The sequence below is a fragment of the Schistocerca americana genome, chromosome 7 (assembly GCF_021461395.2).
Source record: "Schistocerca americana isolate TAMUIC-IGC-003095 chromosome 7, iqSchAmer2.1, whole genome shotgun sequence".
Taxonomy (NCBI): domain Eukaryota; kingdom Metazoa; phylum Arthropoda; class Insecta; order Orthoptera; family Acrididae; genus Schistocerca; species Schistocerca americana.
In genome coordinates this window covers 526606381-526626867 of record NC_060125.1, presented here as the reverse complement: position 1 = coordinate 526626867, position 20487 = coordinate 526606381, and the positions used below count along the sequence as shown (strand labels likewise).

The 20487-nt window shown below is 45.7% G+C and overlaps 1 protein-coding gene across 1 annotated transcript in view; it reads right to left on the bottom strand.

Annotated features, from left to right (window-relative positions):
* LOC124623061 (head-specific guanylate cyclase-like) overlaps window positions 1-20487 on the bottom strand; it is a 334726-nt gene that overhangs the window by 249735 nt on the left and 64504 nt on the right. Inside the window, exon 3 of the mRNA XM_047148854.1 lies at window positions 18366-18483. Within this exon, the coding sequence (XP_047004810.1) occupies window positions 18366-18483 (118 nt within the window). The remainder of the gene's footprint in view (window positions 1-18365; window positions 18484-20487) is intronic.

The following is a 20487-nucleotide window of genomic DNA, read 5'->3' as shown; positions in this document are numbered from 1 at the left end:
TGCCCGAGGCAGGATTCGAACCTGCGACCGCAGCAGCAGCGCGGTTCCGGACTGAAGCTCCTAGAACCGCTCGGTCACAGCGGCCGGCCGGTGTGACGGCTGGACCGGGATCCATACAGCCTTGTGATACCAACTGAGGGTCTACTTTAATGAGAAGCAGGGACTCCAAGGTCTGGGAAGCTGACATCGGCCGGGAGAGCGGTGTGCTCATCGCATGCCCCTCCAAGCTGCATCCGAAAGACGCCAGTTACAGAGGATTACAGGACAGCCGGGCGGCAATGACTGGTCCCCCAGGGCCGGAGCCCGGAATTGACATTAACACTCAAAATAAATTTATGGCTGCTCATTCACGGATGACAGCTAATAAACTTATGTTAGGAGCTAAACGGGAAATGCATATTAATACGCGAAGTGATCGTAGACTCGCATTAGAAGTTTCTTTTATCAATAAATTTTGGTGATCTTACAATCGATGTTTGAGTAAAATTACACGGTTCTTAAGAAACATACGCTCAACTATCGTTCTGTCACCGACGGTTAAAAGTTTTGTTTTTGCTTCATGAGGTAGTGTTTGCTTCTGGTGCATTTACTATGCGTTTGTGCGATTTTTAATACCGCTACTGTTTACAAGGACCTGATTATTACTTGTGCCGACAGCTAGAAGTATTCGAGAAACCTGCTACATATAATCTCCAGTACATAGGTGCACAGTTGAGCTGCCAGCCGGAGTGGTCGAGCGGTTCTAGTCGCTACAGTCTGGAACTGCGCGACCGCTACGGTCGCAGCTTCGAATCCTGCCTCGGGCATGGTTGTGTGTGATGTCCTTAGGTTAGTTAGGTTTAGGTAGTTCTAAGTTCTAGGGGACTGATGACCTCAGAAGTTAAGTCCCATAGTGCTCAGAGCCATTTGAACCATTTGAACAGTTGAGCTCACCGAACTGAAATAAAATGTCCTAACTCATATTTATAATCAACACGCCGATATATGAACGTTGCCTGTTTTAACAGATCACTACAGTCAAGGAACGTTCACATACAAAGATTAGTATTTTTTCAAATTCATCAAAGTTTTGCTATCGTAATGAACATTCGATACAATACAGAGACGACCTCTCCTCGAAGTTTCTAGTATTGCTAATTACCTCTCTAACTTTTAATGAAGTACAGTTATTTGCTCGCCCTAACAGTAGTAAATAAGCTTCGCCACTTTCCACGCAGTTTTCTACAACACTACAGCTGGCGCACAAAAACATCGAAAGTAATAGGCTTTCAAGTAAATTATCAGTCGAACGAAGTTCACCTCCACACATTTCCGCAAAATGAGCGATAACTAATTCCACTGATAAACGCTCAGGTCGCCTTCAGTGCCACGCGAGCCTTAGCGTACGTGGTCGCGGACGGAAGTACAGCACACCCTGAACTGTAGAGAGATACATGACGGGCAACTGAAATTGATAGAAAACACCCCGTATAACAACACGGGTTCATTTCATACTGATGGTGCGTTTTCGCACCGGACTGTAAACAGAACACCTGCAATTAGAATGCACTGAGCGACTTCAGCAATGCTCAAATGATACCGTACAACATCTTACCATATCGTTGTTAGTTAAAGACTAACAATTTTCCCAACTTTTCTATGAGCAGTACTGTTCTCTATGCACTTTCCATAAAAATATCAGATAGATAACTTTTAAATTCCGACTTATAACACTTTTCTAACGGAACTGAGGGTAGTCTGCAACCTCTGAAAAATTACACTACTGGCCATTAAAATTGCTACACCAAAAAGAAATGCAGATGATAAACGGGTATTCATTGGACATATATATTATACTAGAACTGACATGTGATTACATTTTCACGCAATTTGGGTGCATAGATCCTGAGAAATAAGTACCCAGAACAACCACCTCTGGCCGTAATAACGGCCTTGATACGTCTGGGCATTGAGTCAAACACAGCTTGGATGGCGTGTACAGGTACAGCTGCCCATGCAGCTTCAACACGATACTACAGTTCATCAAGAGCAGTGACTGGCGTATTGTGACGAGCCAGTTGCTCGGCCACCATTGACCAGACGTTTTCAGTTGGGGAGAGATCTGGAGAATGTGCTGGCAGGGCAGCAGTCGAAAATTTTCTGTATCCAGAAAGGACCATACAGGACCTGCAACATGCGGTCGTGCATTAGCCTGCTGAAATGTAGGGTTTCGCAGGGATCGAATGAAGGGCAGAGTCACGGTCGTAACACATCTGAAATGTAACGTCCACTGTTCAAAGTGCCGTCAATGCGAACAAGAGGTGACCGAGACGTGTAACCAATCGCACCCCATACCATCACGCCGGGTGATACGCCAGTATGGCGATGACGAATACACGCTTCCGATGTGCGTTCACCGCGATATCGCCAAACACGGATGCGACCATCATGATGCTGTAAACACAACCTGGTTCATCCGAAAAAATGTCATTCGTGCACCCAGGTTCGTCGTTGAGTACACCATCGAATGCGCTCCTGTCTGTGATGCAGCGTCAAGGGTAACCGCAGTCATGGTCTCCGAGCTGACAGTCCATGCTGCTGCAAACGTCGTCGAACTGTTTGTGCAGATGGTTGTTGTCTTGGAAACGTCCCCATCTGTTGACTCGGGGAATAAGACGTGGCTGCACGATCCGTTACAGCCATGCAGATAAGATGCCTGTCATCTCGACTGCTAGTGATACGAGGCCGTTGGGATCCAGCATGGCGTTCCGTATTACCCTCCTGAACCCACCGATTCCATAATCTGCGAACAGTCATTGGATCTCAACCAACGGGAACAGCAATGTCGCGATACGATAAACCGCAATCGCGATAGGCTACAATCTGACCTTTATCAAAGTCGGAAACCTGATGGCACGCATTTATCCTCGGTAAAATGCATCACAACTACGTTTCGCCAGGCAACGCCGGTCAACTGCTGTTTGTGTATGAGAAATCGGTTGGAAACTTTCCTCGCGTCAGCACCTTGCAGGTGTCGCCACCAACGCCAACGTTGTGTGAATGCTCTGAAAAGCTAATCATTTGTATATCACAGCATTTTCTTCCTGTCGGTTAAATTTCGCGTCTGTAGCACGTCATCTTCGTGGTGTAGTAATTTTAATGGCCAGTAGTGTACATAATTGTCTTGCAACCTGGTACGACTCCATCACTACTTATAATTATCTTAGTTCTGTAATTTTATCATCGCAACTTACTTGTAAACGCCAGTTAATCTATCATAATTTTACGAATTTTAGTACAAAAATTAGGTTTTACTTAATAACTTGAAAGAAGAAGTAACTCCTACCCTGTACAATGTGTTTTTACATAAAAAGGAAGATAAATCCAAATTACAGCTCTGTGTCTTTAATGTTCTGCGCTTTTGAAATTTCGTAAAACGTGTGTTCTTGTGGATCATGCTGAAACTCAAAATACGCTGATGAGCCAAAGAAAGTAGTAAACCTGCCTAATTTCTTGTAGGCCCCCGCGAGCTCGCAGAAGTGCTCAACACGATGTGGCATGCACTCGACTAATGTCTGAAGTAGTGCTGGAGGGAACTGACACCATGAATCCTGCAGGGCAGTCCATAAATCCATAAGAGTACGACGGGGTGGAGAACTCTTCTGAACAGCACGTTACGAGGCATTCCAGACATGTTCAATAATGTTAATGTCTTAGGAGTCTGGTGGCCAGCAGAACTGTTTAACGTCCATCCGTTCGATACAATTTGAAACGAGATTCAAAGTTGCTTTCAGCGAAGCAAACATTGACATCCATTCATATAGCAGAGCTGACAGGAAAATTTTGCATCTCCTGTCTACTCAGATCCAAGAGTTATCTTACTTGTTAACAACCTTTTATTCGATGGCAATGCAGCATTCTTAGCATACAATCAAAACGATCTTCAAAGGCTGGTGGAAAAATTTGCAGCTGAGCGCAAGCTCTTTACTTTTTCAACACCGGTCAACCCAAACCAAAGGACTTTTATAAATAATAATCCATATTTAATGGCAAATATCTAACAAACTTAGTTGAAAAGAAAAGGCCAGTGAAAAGAAGATGGTGATTATGGCGTAAGAAAACATGGATATGATGGCATAAGATAAGATAACCTTGCTGACAAATTCTGCTGCTTCAGCTCGCTAGGGTCCCCCACGGTAGCTGAGTGGTCAGCGCGACAGAATGTCAATCCTAAGGATCCGGGTTCGATTCCCGGCTGGGTCGGAGATTTCCTCCGCTCAGGGACTGGGTGTTGTGTTGTCCTAATCATCATACTTGCATCCTCATCGACTCGCAAGTCGCCGAAGTGGCGTCAAATCGAAAGACTTGCACCAGGCGAACGGTCTACCCGACGGGAGGCCCTAGCCAAGACATTATTTTATCTCGCTAGTGTCAGAATCACTTTCCCTGTACGACGAAATAAACACGAGACTTGGCAAATCGGCGATTACTTTTCGGGAAGCTTCGCGCAGGAGTATGGGACAATGAACACCTTACAGTGGCCACAAAAGTACTCGTCTATCAAGCACGTGTGCAGGGCCCAATTTTGCATGGTACCGAGTCTTGGACAACATATGCCAAACAATAACGTAAGTTTAGCACCTTTCATCTACGATCCTTTCGACATATCCTAGGCGTAATATAGAGGGACTATGTCAAAAATGACACGGACCTGAATGCTGCGAATCTGCCGAGTATCACAGCCCATCCCAAAGAAAGTCGCCTGCAGTGGCTAGGACACTTGTCGTACGCATCACTCCCATCTTCCCCGACGCTCCCTACTACGTGAGATGTCCCTTTTCAAGCGACCACTCGGAAGACCTGTACTGCGCTTTAAAGATTGCACGAAACCACAATATGAACGCTTTTAATGCAGAGTAGACAAATGAAAGGAGCTCGCCGAAGACCATAGCAGGCGGAGAAAACTCATCAGGGACTGCAGTATGTTCTACAGTGGGATCTGGCTCGACACCGTACCTTTTTTTCTTAATAAAATGTAATTTTCATTCCCTTATCTTATGGAGGAGGGCGTGCTATTTGACGGCTTATTTATGTTTATTTCGGCTGTAGGTCTTTTTATGCTGTTCGCATCTTTATTATTATTTTTTTGGCCGGCAGCTGTGGCCGAGCGGTTCTAGGCGCTTTAGTCTGGAATCGCGCGACCCCTACGGTCGCAGGTTCGATTCCTGCCGCGGTCATGGATGTGTGTGATGTCCTTCGGTTAGTTAGGTTTAAGTAGTTCTAAGTCTAGGGGACTGATGACCTCAGATGTTAAGTCCCATAGTGATTACAGCCATCTGAACCATTTTTGTGATGCTAGAGCGTTTATTATGTCTCCTAATTGAGGATTTATTCGGAAGGTGCTGTCGGGGACAGTTCAGGTATTCGCCTTACAACCTGAGTAACATCCTAATACCTTGACCAGAAACGAACAGCTGAGTTGCGAAACGAGCGTGCAGACAATCGCCTACGACTAACCCCTCTATCAACGTGGTACACACCACGATATCTGTGAGTGCAAAATAGACTCTCGCATTTAACTTCTGAGTCACCAAAGAACGCGGTGCTACTTGAATCTTCCGTTTAGGGCATTGATTGACTGATTAACTGAGGACAGAGGAATGTGATGATGAATTCATCTTTTAACCAAGCTCACTAATCCGAGGACTGTCCCTCTGGAGTGTGCCTAAAATTGTCACCTTCTGCGTTGAAATCTTCTTCTTCGTACTTTTTTTATAAAAATTCACTGACCATGGCACACAAGGCTTCTTCATGTCCAGATTTTTGCGAACAGCTAGGGGCTCTTTCTTACACATACACAAAAACACACAAACACACTCACATACACACATACACTGATGCCGAGTGGTCAGTGACGGATAAGTTCACGTAGTGGTTCAAATGGCTCTGAGCACTATGGGACTTAACTTCTAAGGTCATCAGTCCCCTAGAACTTAGAACTACTTAAACCTAACTAACCTAAGGACATCACACACATCCATGCCCGAGGCAGGATTCGAACCTGCGACCGTAGCGGCCACGCGGTTCCAGACTGTAACGCCTTTAACCGCTTGGCCACACCGGCCGGCAGTTCACGTAGTGGACGGATGGCTAGAAACAGAGTACAAAACAGCAAAACCATCGTATGCATAAAAGATAACTCAAGAGTGAATACCTAAAGAGAAGAAACAGTACAGTACAACAAGCAACAGTCGAGTACAGTATCGAATAGCAAGGACTGAAGGCTTGAAACAGGCAAATGGCCGGACGTGACTGCTCTAACTCCGCCAGAGGACACGGCAAGTGTACTCTCGGCTTGCGCCGTCCGTGGAGACGCGGAGAACTGTGTCCGCTTGGCAGCCGCCGTATCTCAGACTCCATGTCAATAGTGCGGCTTCGCGGGGAATCCGAATCACTGTTCGAAACACGTACTAAACTCATCAAGCCATAAATAAATACCTCAACGCTGCAACGGAGGTTTCACATGAATTTGGTCAAATATTGATTTTCACAGCTGTTTTGTTCGTTTTATTTTGTTTTGTTTTACGGCGCAATAATAACAAAGGTCATACGCGACCACGTTAGAACCTTGGAACGCGAAAAAGGAATGAAATACAACTACATGTTAAGCCCAGTTGATGGAAGAAAATAGGGCTAAGAACAAGGACTTCCTCTTGGAGAAAGGTCCACAACATATGCCGTAGACACAACGGAGGCTCCGAATTAAATGTCCTTCAATGTATTGTTATGATGGATAAAAAGAAAACGCGGTCGACAGCCCATGCGTCTTTCGCTAAAACGGCCCATAACCCAGACGGCTAACTTACATTAGAATTATCACTTGCGCCTTGTCCCGCAGTTACGCAGGGTTGGTCATGGTTAAACGGATTTGGCATGTTAATGGTAAGGGGTGGCCGGATGTCCTTCCTGCCGCCACCCTGAACCCCCCCCCCCCCCCAGGACGGAATAAGTGTAGCCCAACTGTCTGTGTCTAGTGTAAATCGTGCGAACGTGGTTTCAAATGTCTGCGACGCCTGTAACTGAGGCGAAACGTGGGGACCAGCCCGGTGTTCATCTAACGGCATGTGGAAAGCCGCCTAAAAAGGCACACCGGCTCTCGTCGTTAATCCGCTGGGCGGATTCGATCCGGGGTTGGCGCGCCTACCCGAGTCCAGGAAGCAGCTCGTTAGCGCGCTCGGCTACCCTGACGGGTCAGCTAACTTACATTAGAACGTAAGCCAGTAAATGGCGAACCGTTAAAGGTTGATGACAATGAGCAAAAAGCGGTGTGGGATCACCACATAACAAATGGCGATGATTAGAACGACAGTGCCCAATACGCAACGCAGCTAAAATCATCTCCTTGCGGCTAGAGGGCCTTGAGGAGGTTGGCCAAGTCGCTGGGAGAGGTTTAATTTCCCAGAGATTGTTCCTATGAAAGGAAGACCAGCGGTGGTACCAAATTGACACAACCTAATGACTGGCGCCAATCGCAGATCGTCAGAAGGAGTGGAGGAACCAGCAGGCCGAGGTAGGAGGACTACAGCCTTGGCAGAGCGACAGCAGCCTCAGCAGCCACGTTTCCCATCAGACCGACGTGACCAGGAACCCACATGAACATCACAGTGGCTCCCTCAAGAGTGAGCAAGTGGATGCTTTCCTGGACCCGTTGCACTAGGGATGGACTTTGTACAGCACACAGAGGCTCTGAAGGGCACTGAGAGATTCGGAGCAGATGACACAATTGGAAACCTGTGTTGCAGGATGTACTGCGTGGTCTGATACACGGCGAAGAACACTGCTGCAAATACTGAGCTGTGTTTCGGAAGCCGATACCAAAAATCGTTCGTGCCAATGACGAAGGCACACCCGACACCACGGTCAGTCCGAGTGGCATCAGTGTTACCGCTAACTTCAGTGCCAAAATCGAGAAACGTACAGCGATAGATCAAATCTGGACTAGTTTCCTTCGGATGCCAATGAAGTCCAAGGTAAACACTGGCCACCGCTCGACGCCAAGGTGAGGAAGGGTGCACATCCATTGGGACAGTGCCAGGTAGCGCGACGTTACGCTAACCTTGCAGCAGCTGAAAGCGAACACCAGGAGGTAACAGAGAAGAGTGACGTGCCCCATACTAGCGGTCAAAGGAGTCATCGAAGAAGGAGGCATAGGATGGGTGGCAGCGCGTGGCAGACAAAGGGCGTGAATATCCACTGAGTAGAACAATACACCGGTATCACAGCGTTCTGCATAGAGACTTTCAACTGGGGTAGTGTAAAAGGCGCTGGTGGCCAATCGGATTCCACAATGGTGGATTATATTTAGACGTAAGATGGACGGACGTCCAGATGTATAAAGGAGACACCTATAATCTAGACTCATGCTCATAAATTAAGGATAACTGCAGAATGTGGTGCCACACAACGTGGCACTACACAAAACTAGCGCTGATAGCATAGGCACTTAAGGAACACACACGATACAGATCTGTAAGTCCACGGTGTTCTTGATAATTTGAGAAAACCGTCCCGAAACACATGTGCTACAAAACGCCACTGTTTCCTGCTCATGTACCCCGGCATCAATATGGGATATGATTACCATACACACGTACACAGGCCGCACAATGGGTTGGCATACTCTCCATCAGTTGGTCGAGCAGCTGCTGGGGTATAGCCTCCTATTGATGCACCGGTGCCTGTAGGAGTTCCTGAAGCGATCTGGGGGTTTGAAGACGTGCAGCGATATGTCGACCGAGAGCATCCCAGACGTGCTCGATGGAGCTTAGGTCTGGAGAACAGGCAGGCCACTCCATTCGCCTGATGTTTTCTGTTTCAAGGTACTCCTCTACGATGGGAGCTCGGTGTGGCCGAGTGTTATCATCCATCAGGAGGAATGTGGAACCCACTGCACCCCTGAAAAGGAGGACATACTGGTGCAAAATGACGTTCCGATACACGTGACCTGTTACAGTTCCTCTGTCAAAGACATGCAGGGGTGTACGTGCACCAATCATAATCCCACCCAACGCCATCAAACCACGACCTTCATACAGGTCCTTTTCAAGGACATTGAGGGTTTGGTATCTGGTTCCTGGTTCACGCCAGATGAAAACTCGGCGAGAATCACTGTTCAGACTATACCTGGACTCGACCGTGAACATAACCTGGGACCACTGTTCCAATGATCATGTACTGTGTTCTTGACACCAGGCTTTACGGGCTGTCCTTTGACCAGGGGTCAGTGGAATGCACCTTGCAGGTCTCTGGGCGAATAAACCATGTCTGTTCAGTCGTCTGTAGACTATGTGTCTGGAGACAACTGTTACAATGACTGCGGTAAGATCCCGAGCAAGGCTACCTGCGGTACTCAGTGGCCGTCTGCGGGCACTGATGGTGAGATATCGGTCTTATTGTGGTGTTGTACACTGTGGACGTCCCGTACTCTAGCGCCTGGACACGTTTCCCGTTTGCTGGAATCGTTGCCATAATCTTGAGATCACACTTCGTGGAACATGGAGGGCCTGTGCTACGACTTGCTGTGTTTGACCAGCCTCCAGTCGCCCTAGTATTCTACCCCTCATAAAGTCATCAATATGTGTTATTTGAGCCATTTTCAACACACAGTCACCATTAGCAAGTCTGAAAACGCCTGCACACTTACTCGCTGCACCGTACTCTGACACGCACCAACACAAGTCTGCGTATGTGGAGTGCTGCCAGCGCCACCGTGCGACGTCTGCAGGTCAAATGCACCGCATGGTCATATCCCGAGGTGATTTAAACCAGCAAACCGTCCACCAGAGCGTTGTTTTACCATGTATCAGCATTCTACTTAATTTATGAGCATGAGTGTAGTTTCGAACGGACAATGGATCGACACAAACGGTGGGGGCTGGTCCGATCGGCTCCCGAGGAAGTACCACTGAGACACTTAGGACAGTGAGGGACCGGGTACAGCGGAAGGCCAAGTAAGACACGTGGAAGGACCAAGAAAGTTTTCTATCAAGCATGATCCCCAGGAATTTCGTTGTTTCAGCGAACAGAAGAGCAACAGGCCCAAGATGTAAGAACGATGGAAGAAACCCATTGCGCCGTCGGAAATTGATACAATCGGTTTTGTCAGTGGAAAATCGAAAGCCATTGTCGATGCTCCACGAGTAAAAACGATCCAGATATCGCTGAAGACGCCGCTCAAGGAGACAAGTCTGTTGAGAACTGCAATAGATCGCAAAGTCATCGACAAAAAGGGAGCCGGAGATGCCCGGTGGGAGACAGGTTGTAGTAGGGTTAATGACTATAGCGAAGAGGACGACGCTCAGAACGGAGCCCTGAGGCATCCCCTTTTCCTGGATAAAGGTGCCAGACAAGGCAGATCCCACACGGAACTTGAAAACTCAGTCTTTTAAAAATTCCTGAAGGAAACGGAGCAGGCGGCCTCGGAAGCCTCACGTGCAGAGAGTGTGGAGGATACCAGTCTTCCTGCAAGTGTCGTAGGATTTCTCCAAATCAAAAGACGTAGCCACAGTCTGATATTTCGGCAGAAAACAGTTCATGACATGAGTTGACAAAGTGACGAGATGGTTAACTGAAGAACAGCTGTAGAACCTTACAAATGACACTACTTATCAAGTACAAGAGTCTCGTCTTCTCCGTATTTCGCGCCGTAAGTGACACTAAACACTTCAGATAATTAAGTTCACCCCGTTCCCATTATAAACTTTCCAGAAAAATGTTGCGAAAAATTTGTCTACCAGCACAGGTACGATTTAAGGAGAGGTTTACTATCTTTTGGTTCAAAAAATCGATTTTTTAAAAATTGCATTTTTGGATCCATAAAAGTGTTTAGAATCCAGCCCTGAAAAGGTTTTTCCGAATACGGAACTGATATGTTTGTTATTCGCGGTTGAACAAAAAAATGCACCGGCCTGAAATCGTCCTTTTTTACGCGCCAGTTTATTTCTTTCGGAGGAAGAGTTATTGTACCTGTACTTGGGAGGAAACACACAAAATTCAAATGAAAGTTTTAACGCGTGTGTTTGGAAGTTAGCCCCCAAGCATTTGCATTCTGATGCGAAGACTGTGGAGATCGATAGTTTCCTGGCAGTGAGCAGCTTCAACGAAGGGTATTCAGCAATTCTGAATACCATGACAACGATGGACGTTACCCTGGGACTCTATTCGACGCAGTTCGCCAAGCATTTGGACGACCACCGGGTTCAAGCTGCCGAAAACCGCTTGTCACCGGCCGTACGAGCGGATCTGGAGCAGCACAGGATGACCCAGGTCAAGCAGAACGCCCTCTATGAGGAAGAGGAAGGACTACTTTATGGACCCGGAATAGCCGATTGAACGTACGTTGCATAATATTGCATTTATACGTAGTCAAAACTTCAAACGCTTTTTTCTCGAAATGACGTTTTTTTCATCGCGCGGTACGGTAACTTCAAATATAGTGAACCGATTGGCATAATTCTTTGTTTCAGACGAAGCTAACTAAATTGTCTAGGAGCTGTAGCATTTTTATTCCGATCCATCAACTATAAATATTTTTACTTGGCCGACGAATTCGAAAAATCGATGAAAAAACCCTTTTTTCTTTCAAATGGCATCCATTTTGTTTCCTATGGTCCAAATAGCTTAAGCGAGGTACAACTCTTAAAGAATATTATATACTTCGCTAACGTCAACTCAATTTTGATTTCAGAAGAGTCGGCTGACCTGTGACATACCGCACGCGGAGGTCTACATCGAAATTTTGTTTCGTTCCGACGGCACTTCCGCCTTTGCTCTTCGACATTTCCGTTTGAAAAAATTCCAGTTTGTAGACGAAATGTCAATAAACATTTTGACCAAATTTGACATTTATATCTGTAACACATCCCGAGAACAAAATTCTCAAAGAACATGCTTTTTTCGGGCCAAAGATAGTAATCCTCCCCCTAACTAAATTTTCCGGTCTTTCACAGAAATCTACGCCAAATCAGATGGAAGTGAGTTAACACGTTTTCAGAGAACACACTTGTATGGGGAAAGCGGACTGATACAGCTGATCTGCTCCCTCGTCAGTATTCTACGCTGTCTGCGACACGATACTGTTCCCTCTTCTCTAAACCCAAGTTTTCTTTCTTTATTCATTTTTTGAGTTATCAATCTTCTGAATGGTCTGACGCTGCTTGCCACTAATTCGTCACTTGTGCCTAACACTTCACTTCAGAGTAGCATTTTACCGAGCAGGGTACCGCAGTGATCAGCACACTGGAGTACTTGCGTACGGGAGGACGACGGTTGAAATCCGCGTCCACCCAACCTGATTTAGATTTTCTGTGATTTCCCTAAACCGATTCAGGCATATGCCGGGATGGTTCCTTTGAAAGGGTGCGGTCTACTTCCTTCTCCATCCTTCCCTAATTCGAGCATGTGCTTCGTCCCTAATGACCTTGTTGTCCACGAGACGTTAAACACTAATCTCCTCTTCCTCAAAGTGGTATTTGTTCGTTACGTCCTTCGTTATTTGTTGGAGATATTCGTATTTCTGTCTTGCCCTATAGTTTTTACCCTCTACAGCTCCCTCCATTGCCAATAAAAATAGAATCTCCAGATTACAAAAAGCATATAAGCTGTCTTGGAATCACTATAATAAGAAATCAATTTCTGTCAATACTAAACTAAGTCGTTACAGCACATTAGTCCAACGAGAAGCACTTTATGCTGCAGAAACTACAGTGGTTCACGGTCGTACGAAGGTCAGAGAGATTGAAAAGCAGGAAACAAAAAGTCTGAGGAAAATATATGGACCAGTGTTTCGGAAAGGAATTTGGATGAAGTGGCCAACTACAGAGATTTACAAAGACATAGAAACAATAAGGGACACTATTAGAAAGAGAAGGATGAAATTTTATGTACATATCAGTAGGAGGAATAGAAGCAGACTCACAAGGCAAATCTTTGAGATAGTAAACAAGAGTAAAAACATGACAAAGTGGATCACTGAAACAGAAGAGGACATTAAAGAACTGAGGATCACGTAAGACCACATAAATAAGAGAGAACAGTTTAGAAACATCATAAGGAAACACACACCTAAACAAGAACATACGGAGAACCGAACGGGAAAAAGATGGTCGGAAGAACGCAAGAGAGAACACAGTGAACATATGAAGAGAATTTGGGAAGAACGAAGAAAGAATAAGAAATCATGACTACTCAAGTTCAATAGCTTTCTTAAAAGGGAATAATCGAAAGATTCAGTATCATATTATGCTGTGCTCCAAACATACATTCACAGAAATTCTTAGTGAGATTAAGGTTTACATTTGATCCAGCAGCAGCAACTATGACTTAAGATACAAAGGAATTATAGACATTGCCTGCCAGAGGACATTTATTTAAATCAATGGGGAAGGTTGAAAATTTGTGCCAGACCAGGATTCGAACCCATGTCTCCTGCTTACGAGGCAGTTGCGTCGACTACTGCGCCATCCGGGCACAGTCGTCATCACAGCTTCACTGACTACCCTACCACGCCTCCCGGCTGACCCAAATTCTCAACTTGTCCACACACTACGAATGTAGTGCCTCTTCTCCATTATCCTTATTATTCGCGGGACTTCCCGTAAGAGTTCAAGCCTAGTGCGCATCTGCACTGAGTGAATCACTGGCTGTCCGCGCCTCAGCTATATATATATTTGTAAATGTGTGTGTGTGTGTGTGTGTGTGTGTGTGTGTGTGTGTGTGTGTATGTGGGTGTGGTGTCCGACAGAACAGACACCACATATATAATTAAGGTCTGTGCTGGTCTGATTATTATATCCTCCTTTTTTTCTTCCGTCATGTGTTATTTTGCTTCCAAGAGAGCAGGATTTACTGGTTTCATCTACTTCGTGATCACCAGTTTTAATGTTAAATTTATCAATAAACTCATTTCTGCAGATCCTCGTCACTTTCGTCTTTCTTCGGTTTACTCTCAGTGCATATTCTGTACCCCTTAGGCTGTCATCCCATTCAACACGTCCTGTAATTTCTCTTCACTTCCACTGAGGACAGGAATGACGTCAGCGAATCTTGTCATTGATATCCTTTCACTTTGAATTTTAATCCCACTATTGAAACTAACTTCCATTTTCATCATTGTTTCTTCGCTGTAAAGGAGTGACCAAAGTCTGTAACCCAAACTTATCCTCTTCTTGATCGGAGCACTACATTGTTTGTCTTCCATTCTTATTGTGCCCTTTTATTTTTTGTCCGTGTGCATAATGTATATTGGCCGTCTTTCGTTGTACCTTACTGCTATTTTTTCAAGAATTTCAAACATCTCGTTTCATTTTTCACTATCGAACGCTTTTTCCAGAGCGAGAACTCCTTTGAAGGTGTCTTGATTTTTCTTACATCTTCGTTTCGCAGTCAAGTGCAACGTTAGAACTGTCATTCTTTTACTTTTATCTTTCCTAAATCCGAAATAATCGTCATGCAACAGATCATCAGTTTCCCATTCCATTCTTGTTGTCAAGAATATGGATGCGCGAGATGTTATCCTGACAGTACGATATAGTTGGCACTTATCTGCCGTTACTGTTTTCGGTATTGTGTGGATGATACTTTTCCGGCTGTCTGATAATAAGTCTCCATTCTCATTGATTCAACACACAGGCAGACTCTCCGTCATTTAACGGCTGGTCGATCTCCTTTTCCATTCTTTTGTTTATTATTTTTGTCAACAACTTGGTTACATGAGCTGTTAAGCTGATTATGGGATAGTTCTCACACTTATTTGGCCTTGCTGTCTCCTAGACTGTGTGACTGATATTTTCCCAAAAATGTGATGGTATGTTGCGTAGGTTCTACACACGAAGTTATGTTGCTGTTGGGTTGCCACTTGCCCCAAGGTGTATTATCTATCCCTCCTGCCTTATTTGATCTCAAATCTTCCAAAGCCCTGTTACACTCCGACTCTAATACTGGATAGCTACGCCTTCCGTATCGACTCCTATTTCTTCTTCTGTCACTTCATCATACAAGTCCTCCCTCTCATAGCGTGGTTAACGGGCCAAAAACATTCTCCACCGCTGCTGGGACAGAAAAAAGCACACAGAGTCAACGCGTTTCGTTTTGTGTGTGTGTGTGTGTGTGTGTGTGTGTGTGTCTCACGCGCGGCACTTGCCGAGGACAAAGGGGGCGTTGAGACCCGCAGCTAAGCGACCGCGTCAGCCCAGGACGGCAGCAGGCGCCAGCGGCCACTCACAGAAGCGCCCTTCATCACGTTACGTGACGCTGGCTGGCCTGCTCAAGACTCAAGACTCACACGTGAAGCCTCTGCAACCAAAGGACCCCCTCTCCGCTCCCCCATCCCCTGCCACGCTTTCTCCTCGTCCTGAATGCCTTAGAAAGTCACGAAACTTGTAGGGCATTGTTCCCATACTATATCTCTCCGAAACAAAGAAGAGGACAGAAGATTTTGAAAGCAATTATCGAACGAGAAAATTTTTGTATAACTTTTGTTAAAAATAGTGCAGAATGATTGACTATTGCAGGTATAAACGAAATGTGTGAGCAGAGGACAATGAAACAAGCAAATAATCACAATGGTCCTTGGTTCGAATACCAATGGTTTTCGCGATACAGCATGTTATAACTGAGTACGTGAACACCGTATAACAGAGTCCCCGAAGATACTGCAGAAACGCATTTGCAGACAAGCGCATTGAAACGAGTGCTGCATAAGGCCACCGTTCATGTGAAGGCAGTCTCCAATACGTCTCCTGACCGGTATTGGTAACGTTCAAACGTCCATCCACAATTGCGTTCCCGGACTTATCGGCACTATCAACGGGGCTAGAATATACTAAAGCTTTTAAATATCCTGACATAAAAAATCAAGTGGGTCCATTGCTTGCTTCATTGCCCTCTACTTGCTCCATTCGTTTGTCCCATTATAGCCAAGTATCCCGTGTATATTACAATAGGTGACTCTACTAAGAACTGGACGAAGAGCTCTTAGACTGATTTGAATAGGATTGTAGAATCGATCAAACTATGCGATCTAGATGTTCACGCCGTGTGTCTAGCAGTAGACTTCCTATGAGATAACGATCAAATGGCTCTGAGCACTATGGGACTCAACTGCTGAGGTCATTAGTCCCCTAGAACTTAGAACTAGTTAAACCTAACTAACCTAAGGACATCACAAACATCCATGCCCGAGGCAGGATTCGAACCTGCGACCGTAGCGGTCTTGCGGTTCCAGACTGCAGCGCCTTTAACCGCACGGCCACTTCGGCCGGCTGAGATAACGATCATAAGGCACTTCATTGTGGGGAACAAATATGGATGGGCTGTCCGCCAACCCGCACTGCAGATTGCATGGCGTGTCAAAGCCTGCAACACCCTAGATTAAATGAATATAGTGACACTTGATTAGAAAACGGAGGGCTCTGCTGGCACGTAATCGGCACCCAAAATAGTTGTCTTGATCGTAAGCTCTGGGATTCACAAACCTTCTGCGTTGAGACTGATAAAAGCATGAGCTGCCAAGATTTACTGCTGATCACTTGCCTCATCATACCCTTTTTTTGTTTGTTCCTACACTTTCATAGTACTCTGTCATTACATCTGTCACGGATGACCTCCCATTCTTCCTTACGTAATGGACAAGCCTTCCACCTCCACGTCTTTGATCAGGCGTCGACGTCCAGTACCTTGTCGCCTACTTTTTTTCATAGAAAGTGTTTATTGAACTGCAATACAAAAACCTCTCAGTCTTACAATGTGAGAATTAAACATCACTACAAACAGTACAAAAAATACATTTTTGGAACAGTTGTGTGTGAAACATAGTTTTGCACTTACAGAAAACGAAAGTGTTTTAAAAATTATTAAACGCAGTCTTTCAAATACATAACACTTCCTTGATGGGAAGCAGAAAAGAGAAGTGTTGAAGTTCTGGAACGGAGGAACAATGACAATAAAAAAAAAATCAATCAATCAATATAAAACTTAGTTCGTACACCTGTAAGGTGCCAGGACACGGGTACTTACACATTAGCTTACCAATATTAGTATTAATAATAAAGGGACTGGCAAGGGCATCAGATCATGACTTTATTGAATTATGATAAATATGAGGCAATCTCGTGCAGTATTCCCCGCATGTCTGCATGATTAAGTCACTAACTTAAAGCGTTGGTGAAAAGTGTCGGAAGTTGAGAATTGTGGAATATAAAGTCTGCAGCTGGTCGTAGCTCAACGGGTCGCCGTAGGCGGCAGGTAGTGGTCACCAGAAACGTAGGACAATACGGCGCTTTTGGGGATAGCCTGGCATCCGGAGCCACCTGTGCTGGGCAACACGTGACGAAGACGGGAATTTCGTTTGCCTAGGGGCGTTATGACCTACTCGATCATTGGGTAGATCTCAGAAATGCCGTTGGAGGGATTTCGGCGGTGATAGAACGTTCGACATTGGCCGAAACTGAGTATTCTTCCGCCGCGTTTTCGAACGCGCGGGAGACGGGAGAATTGTGGAGAGAGAGGACTTCGCCTTCGGCCATCGAGCGGTACTGACTTGGAGACGGAGACTTGGCCATCGTCTTCGAAGAGAGATATACGGTCTGTATCGCAGCACTGCACCAACGCGTGTTCCGTGCAGAGTTCTGTGGTTAGAGTTATTTGTAAGCTCAGAAACGAGATTTTCATCAACGCTTAACCACTTCCAACTTACCTAATATTCTTGATCTGGTAGTTATCCTTGCGAGGTGCCGAGTATTTATCAACGCAGCTGCCGGTAATAGGGGCGCGTAATTCCAAATTGTTAATGTGCCATTACAGGAGTGTGTGGGTGGACAAAGAAATTCACATCTTTTTTGTAAATTTTGTCAATTGTGGGGGATCTCAAATTAAAATGCCAATATTACAATCGAATTATCGACTTCATTGTAGCTAGCATTTACCCTGTCCCAGTAAGCTTTAGATGTATTCTAGTCACTGCACAGCTTACTCAGACGGGAATGAAAGAAGGTTTGCGGTCTTCTATGTCAGCGACGGACCAATAAGCTTACACACCAGGAACGGATTATTCACTGCTCCATCTTCTCTCCCTGCTGTTGCTGGTTGGTAACTGCTGGGACACCCGTCTGCACTGCTGGTACTACTCGCTCACCGCCTTCCACTGGAGGGAGAGCCTTCTTTGGTGACGTGACTGTGAGGACACCTCCCGATGACAGTTGCGTCTCCACCTGTTCAGTCACTACGTCCTTCGGCAGCAATTAGCGATGCTGCATGTAGCGCGGTATGTAGCCGTGCTCATCTTGACTCTCTTCATGTTTTGCCTCTACCACCGCACTGTCGGCCAATACCTTTACCGTCAGTTCCTTCGGCTGAATCTGCTGGATGTCTAGATTAACCTTGAACCCACCTTCGTTGTTCTGGATGGTAGATATGCCAGAGTTACGAACATCCAAATGACGCCATGGTCTGTAGTAACCAGACAAAGTAGGAACGACAGACAGACGAGGGAAAGGCAAGTCGTCATGTGTCAGCCCCCGACAGATTGCGGCTCAGCACCATGCATCATTACTATAGAAGTCTGACGATACCGTGTACTGACATACAGATACCGATGAGTCATGGTAGATGTGCTCTTACGGTCTAGTTGGCGCTAATACTTTACGGCTGCAGCCGAGAAATGCCGCTACCATTCAGGCAGCGAAATCCTAAGCAGTCAAAAAAGAAAAAAAATGCATTTTCGTAAATAATTTTTGTCTCTTATTAATTCTATGTTTACCTTTCATTGCTGCTGATTTCATGTGTTTAATTATTAGATAGAATGAAGGTGTGAATAGCAAGTAATCCACTGCGCATAAGGTAGCTTGAGATTAGTAACTGGATAGCGTGAGTCATTCATATGTTCAGGATAAATTTCTAATGCATATTTCACCAACGTCTGGTACTGGGGAAATGAGTAATATACTCCGACAATCCAGAGACAGAATTTTTTGGTATTTGTGGGTATTCTTAAGTTGTTTATTCAATAAATCTCTCTGAAAAGATACTACGTTGTTATTGATCTAAAGTAAAAGACGTAGGATAGTGCGGTTTAGGTCTGTAAGCTGACTGGGTATGACGTTCCTCCGCCAATCAGGAGAGAGGACATTTGAGCGTATTTTTGAGGGGTAGAGAATTACTTTGTGGAGACTGGAGTGGCTTCGGAGGTCAGCTACCATCGAGATCTGACGTGTTTACATCAGATCTGAAAAGATGTTTTAATTTTGCGGAAGTGTGGTCTAAAGTCGATGGCGGAGTGTCGGAGAGCAATCGCGGATAAACCGTAAAGACGAAATTGCGAATTCCGAATTTTCTGTGTGGCTGCAAAATTATGAATGCCTAAAATCAGCATGACGTGTTACACGAGTATTCATCGACAACATAACTTCCACTTCACCCTACCAGGACATAACAGGGAAGTTCAACGGAACAACGTAGAAGATATTGGCGCCCACAACCAATCATACATGGAGCTGTCAAACCACACACCGTGATGAACACCAACAACACGATGAGGACACCACACTGCCTGTAATTTACGTCAACGGCCAGGGCAGGTAACCGGAACGTTAACGGCCACAAGGCAGAAGATTCCGCTGGTGCACTTCAGTTAAAATAACCAAATACAGTGAAACTCCAGCGGAGGGTGGCTAGAATTTTCCAACTTAAAAACCACGTTGTTGCTCGTGAGGATATCCCAACAGCCGACAAAGAACTGCAAACGACACAGTGTGAACAGCCTTGACTTGCTGGTAGAGTAAATCAAAACTCAACTTTCGTATCCGGGGTCGGTGAGCCACGGACCTCGTAGCAATGGGAACAGCCCCACACACTCCAGCAACGGGTAGAGTCGGCCACCGGCCCTGACCGGCCGGGATTCCTAGCTGCTCCACGCCAACGAACCGACCGGTCGCACTCCACCCAGCCGCAAACTATAAGCGCCAGGTCAAAGATAGTCCAAGGTGCGGATATCGATACACACCGGTGCTGCCACCGGCGGAAAGAGAGGATAACAGTATAATCGCGATAACCGCGGGAGACTAAACACAGAATCGCAACGAAGGTTTAATCCGGCGCATAACATGAGCCAGCCACGGCTCGGGGTGATTCATCTGAAAAGGCCACCTGTCGCTACTCAGTGGACGCCCAGTTTCGGTAATGGTGTGAAAATTCCAGCCTTCGTCGCCAGTGAACAGCAGTCAGCATGGATGCATCAACCAGATGCCTACTGCGGAGGCCCGTACGCAGCAGTGTTCACTGAACAGTCAGTGAGGAGACTCCGTTGGTAGCCCCTTGGTTCATGTTGTTGTTCTCATCTCTGCAGCCGTCACTCAACCTTGTCAGTTACGTTCTGTCACGTATCATAGTTGCTTTGGCGCCATAGCGCCATTTTACTATGCAAGGTATACTTCAACCACCACTGTATGAAAAAAA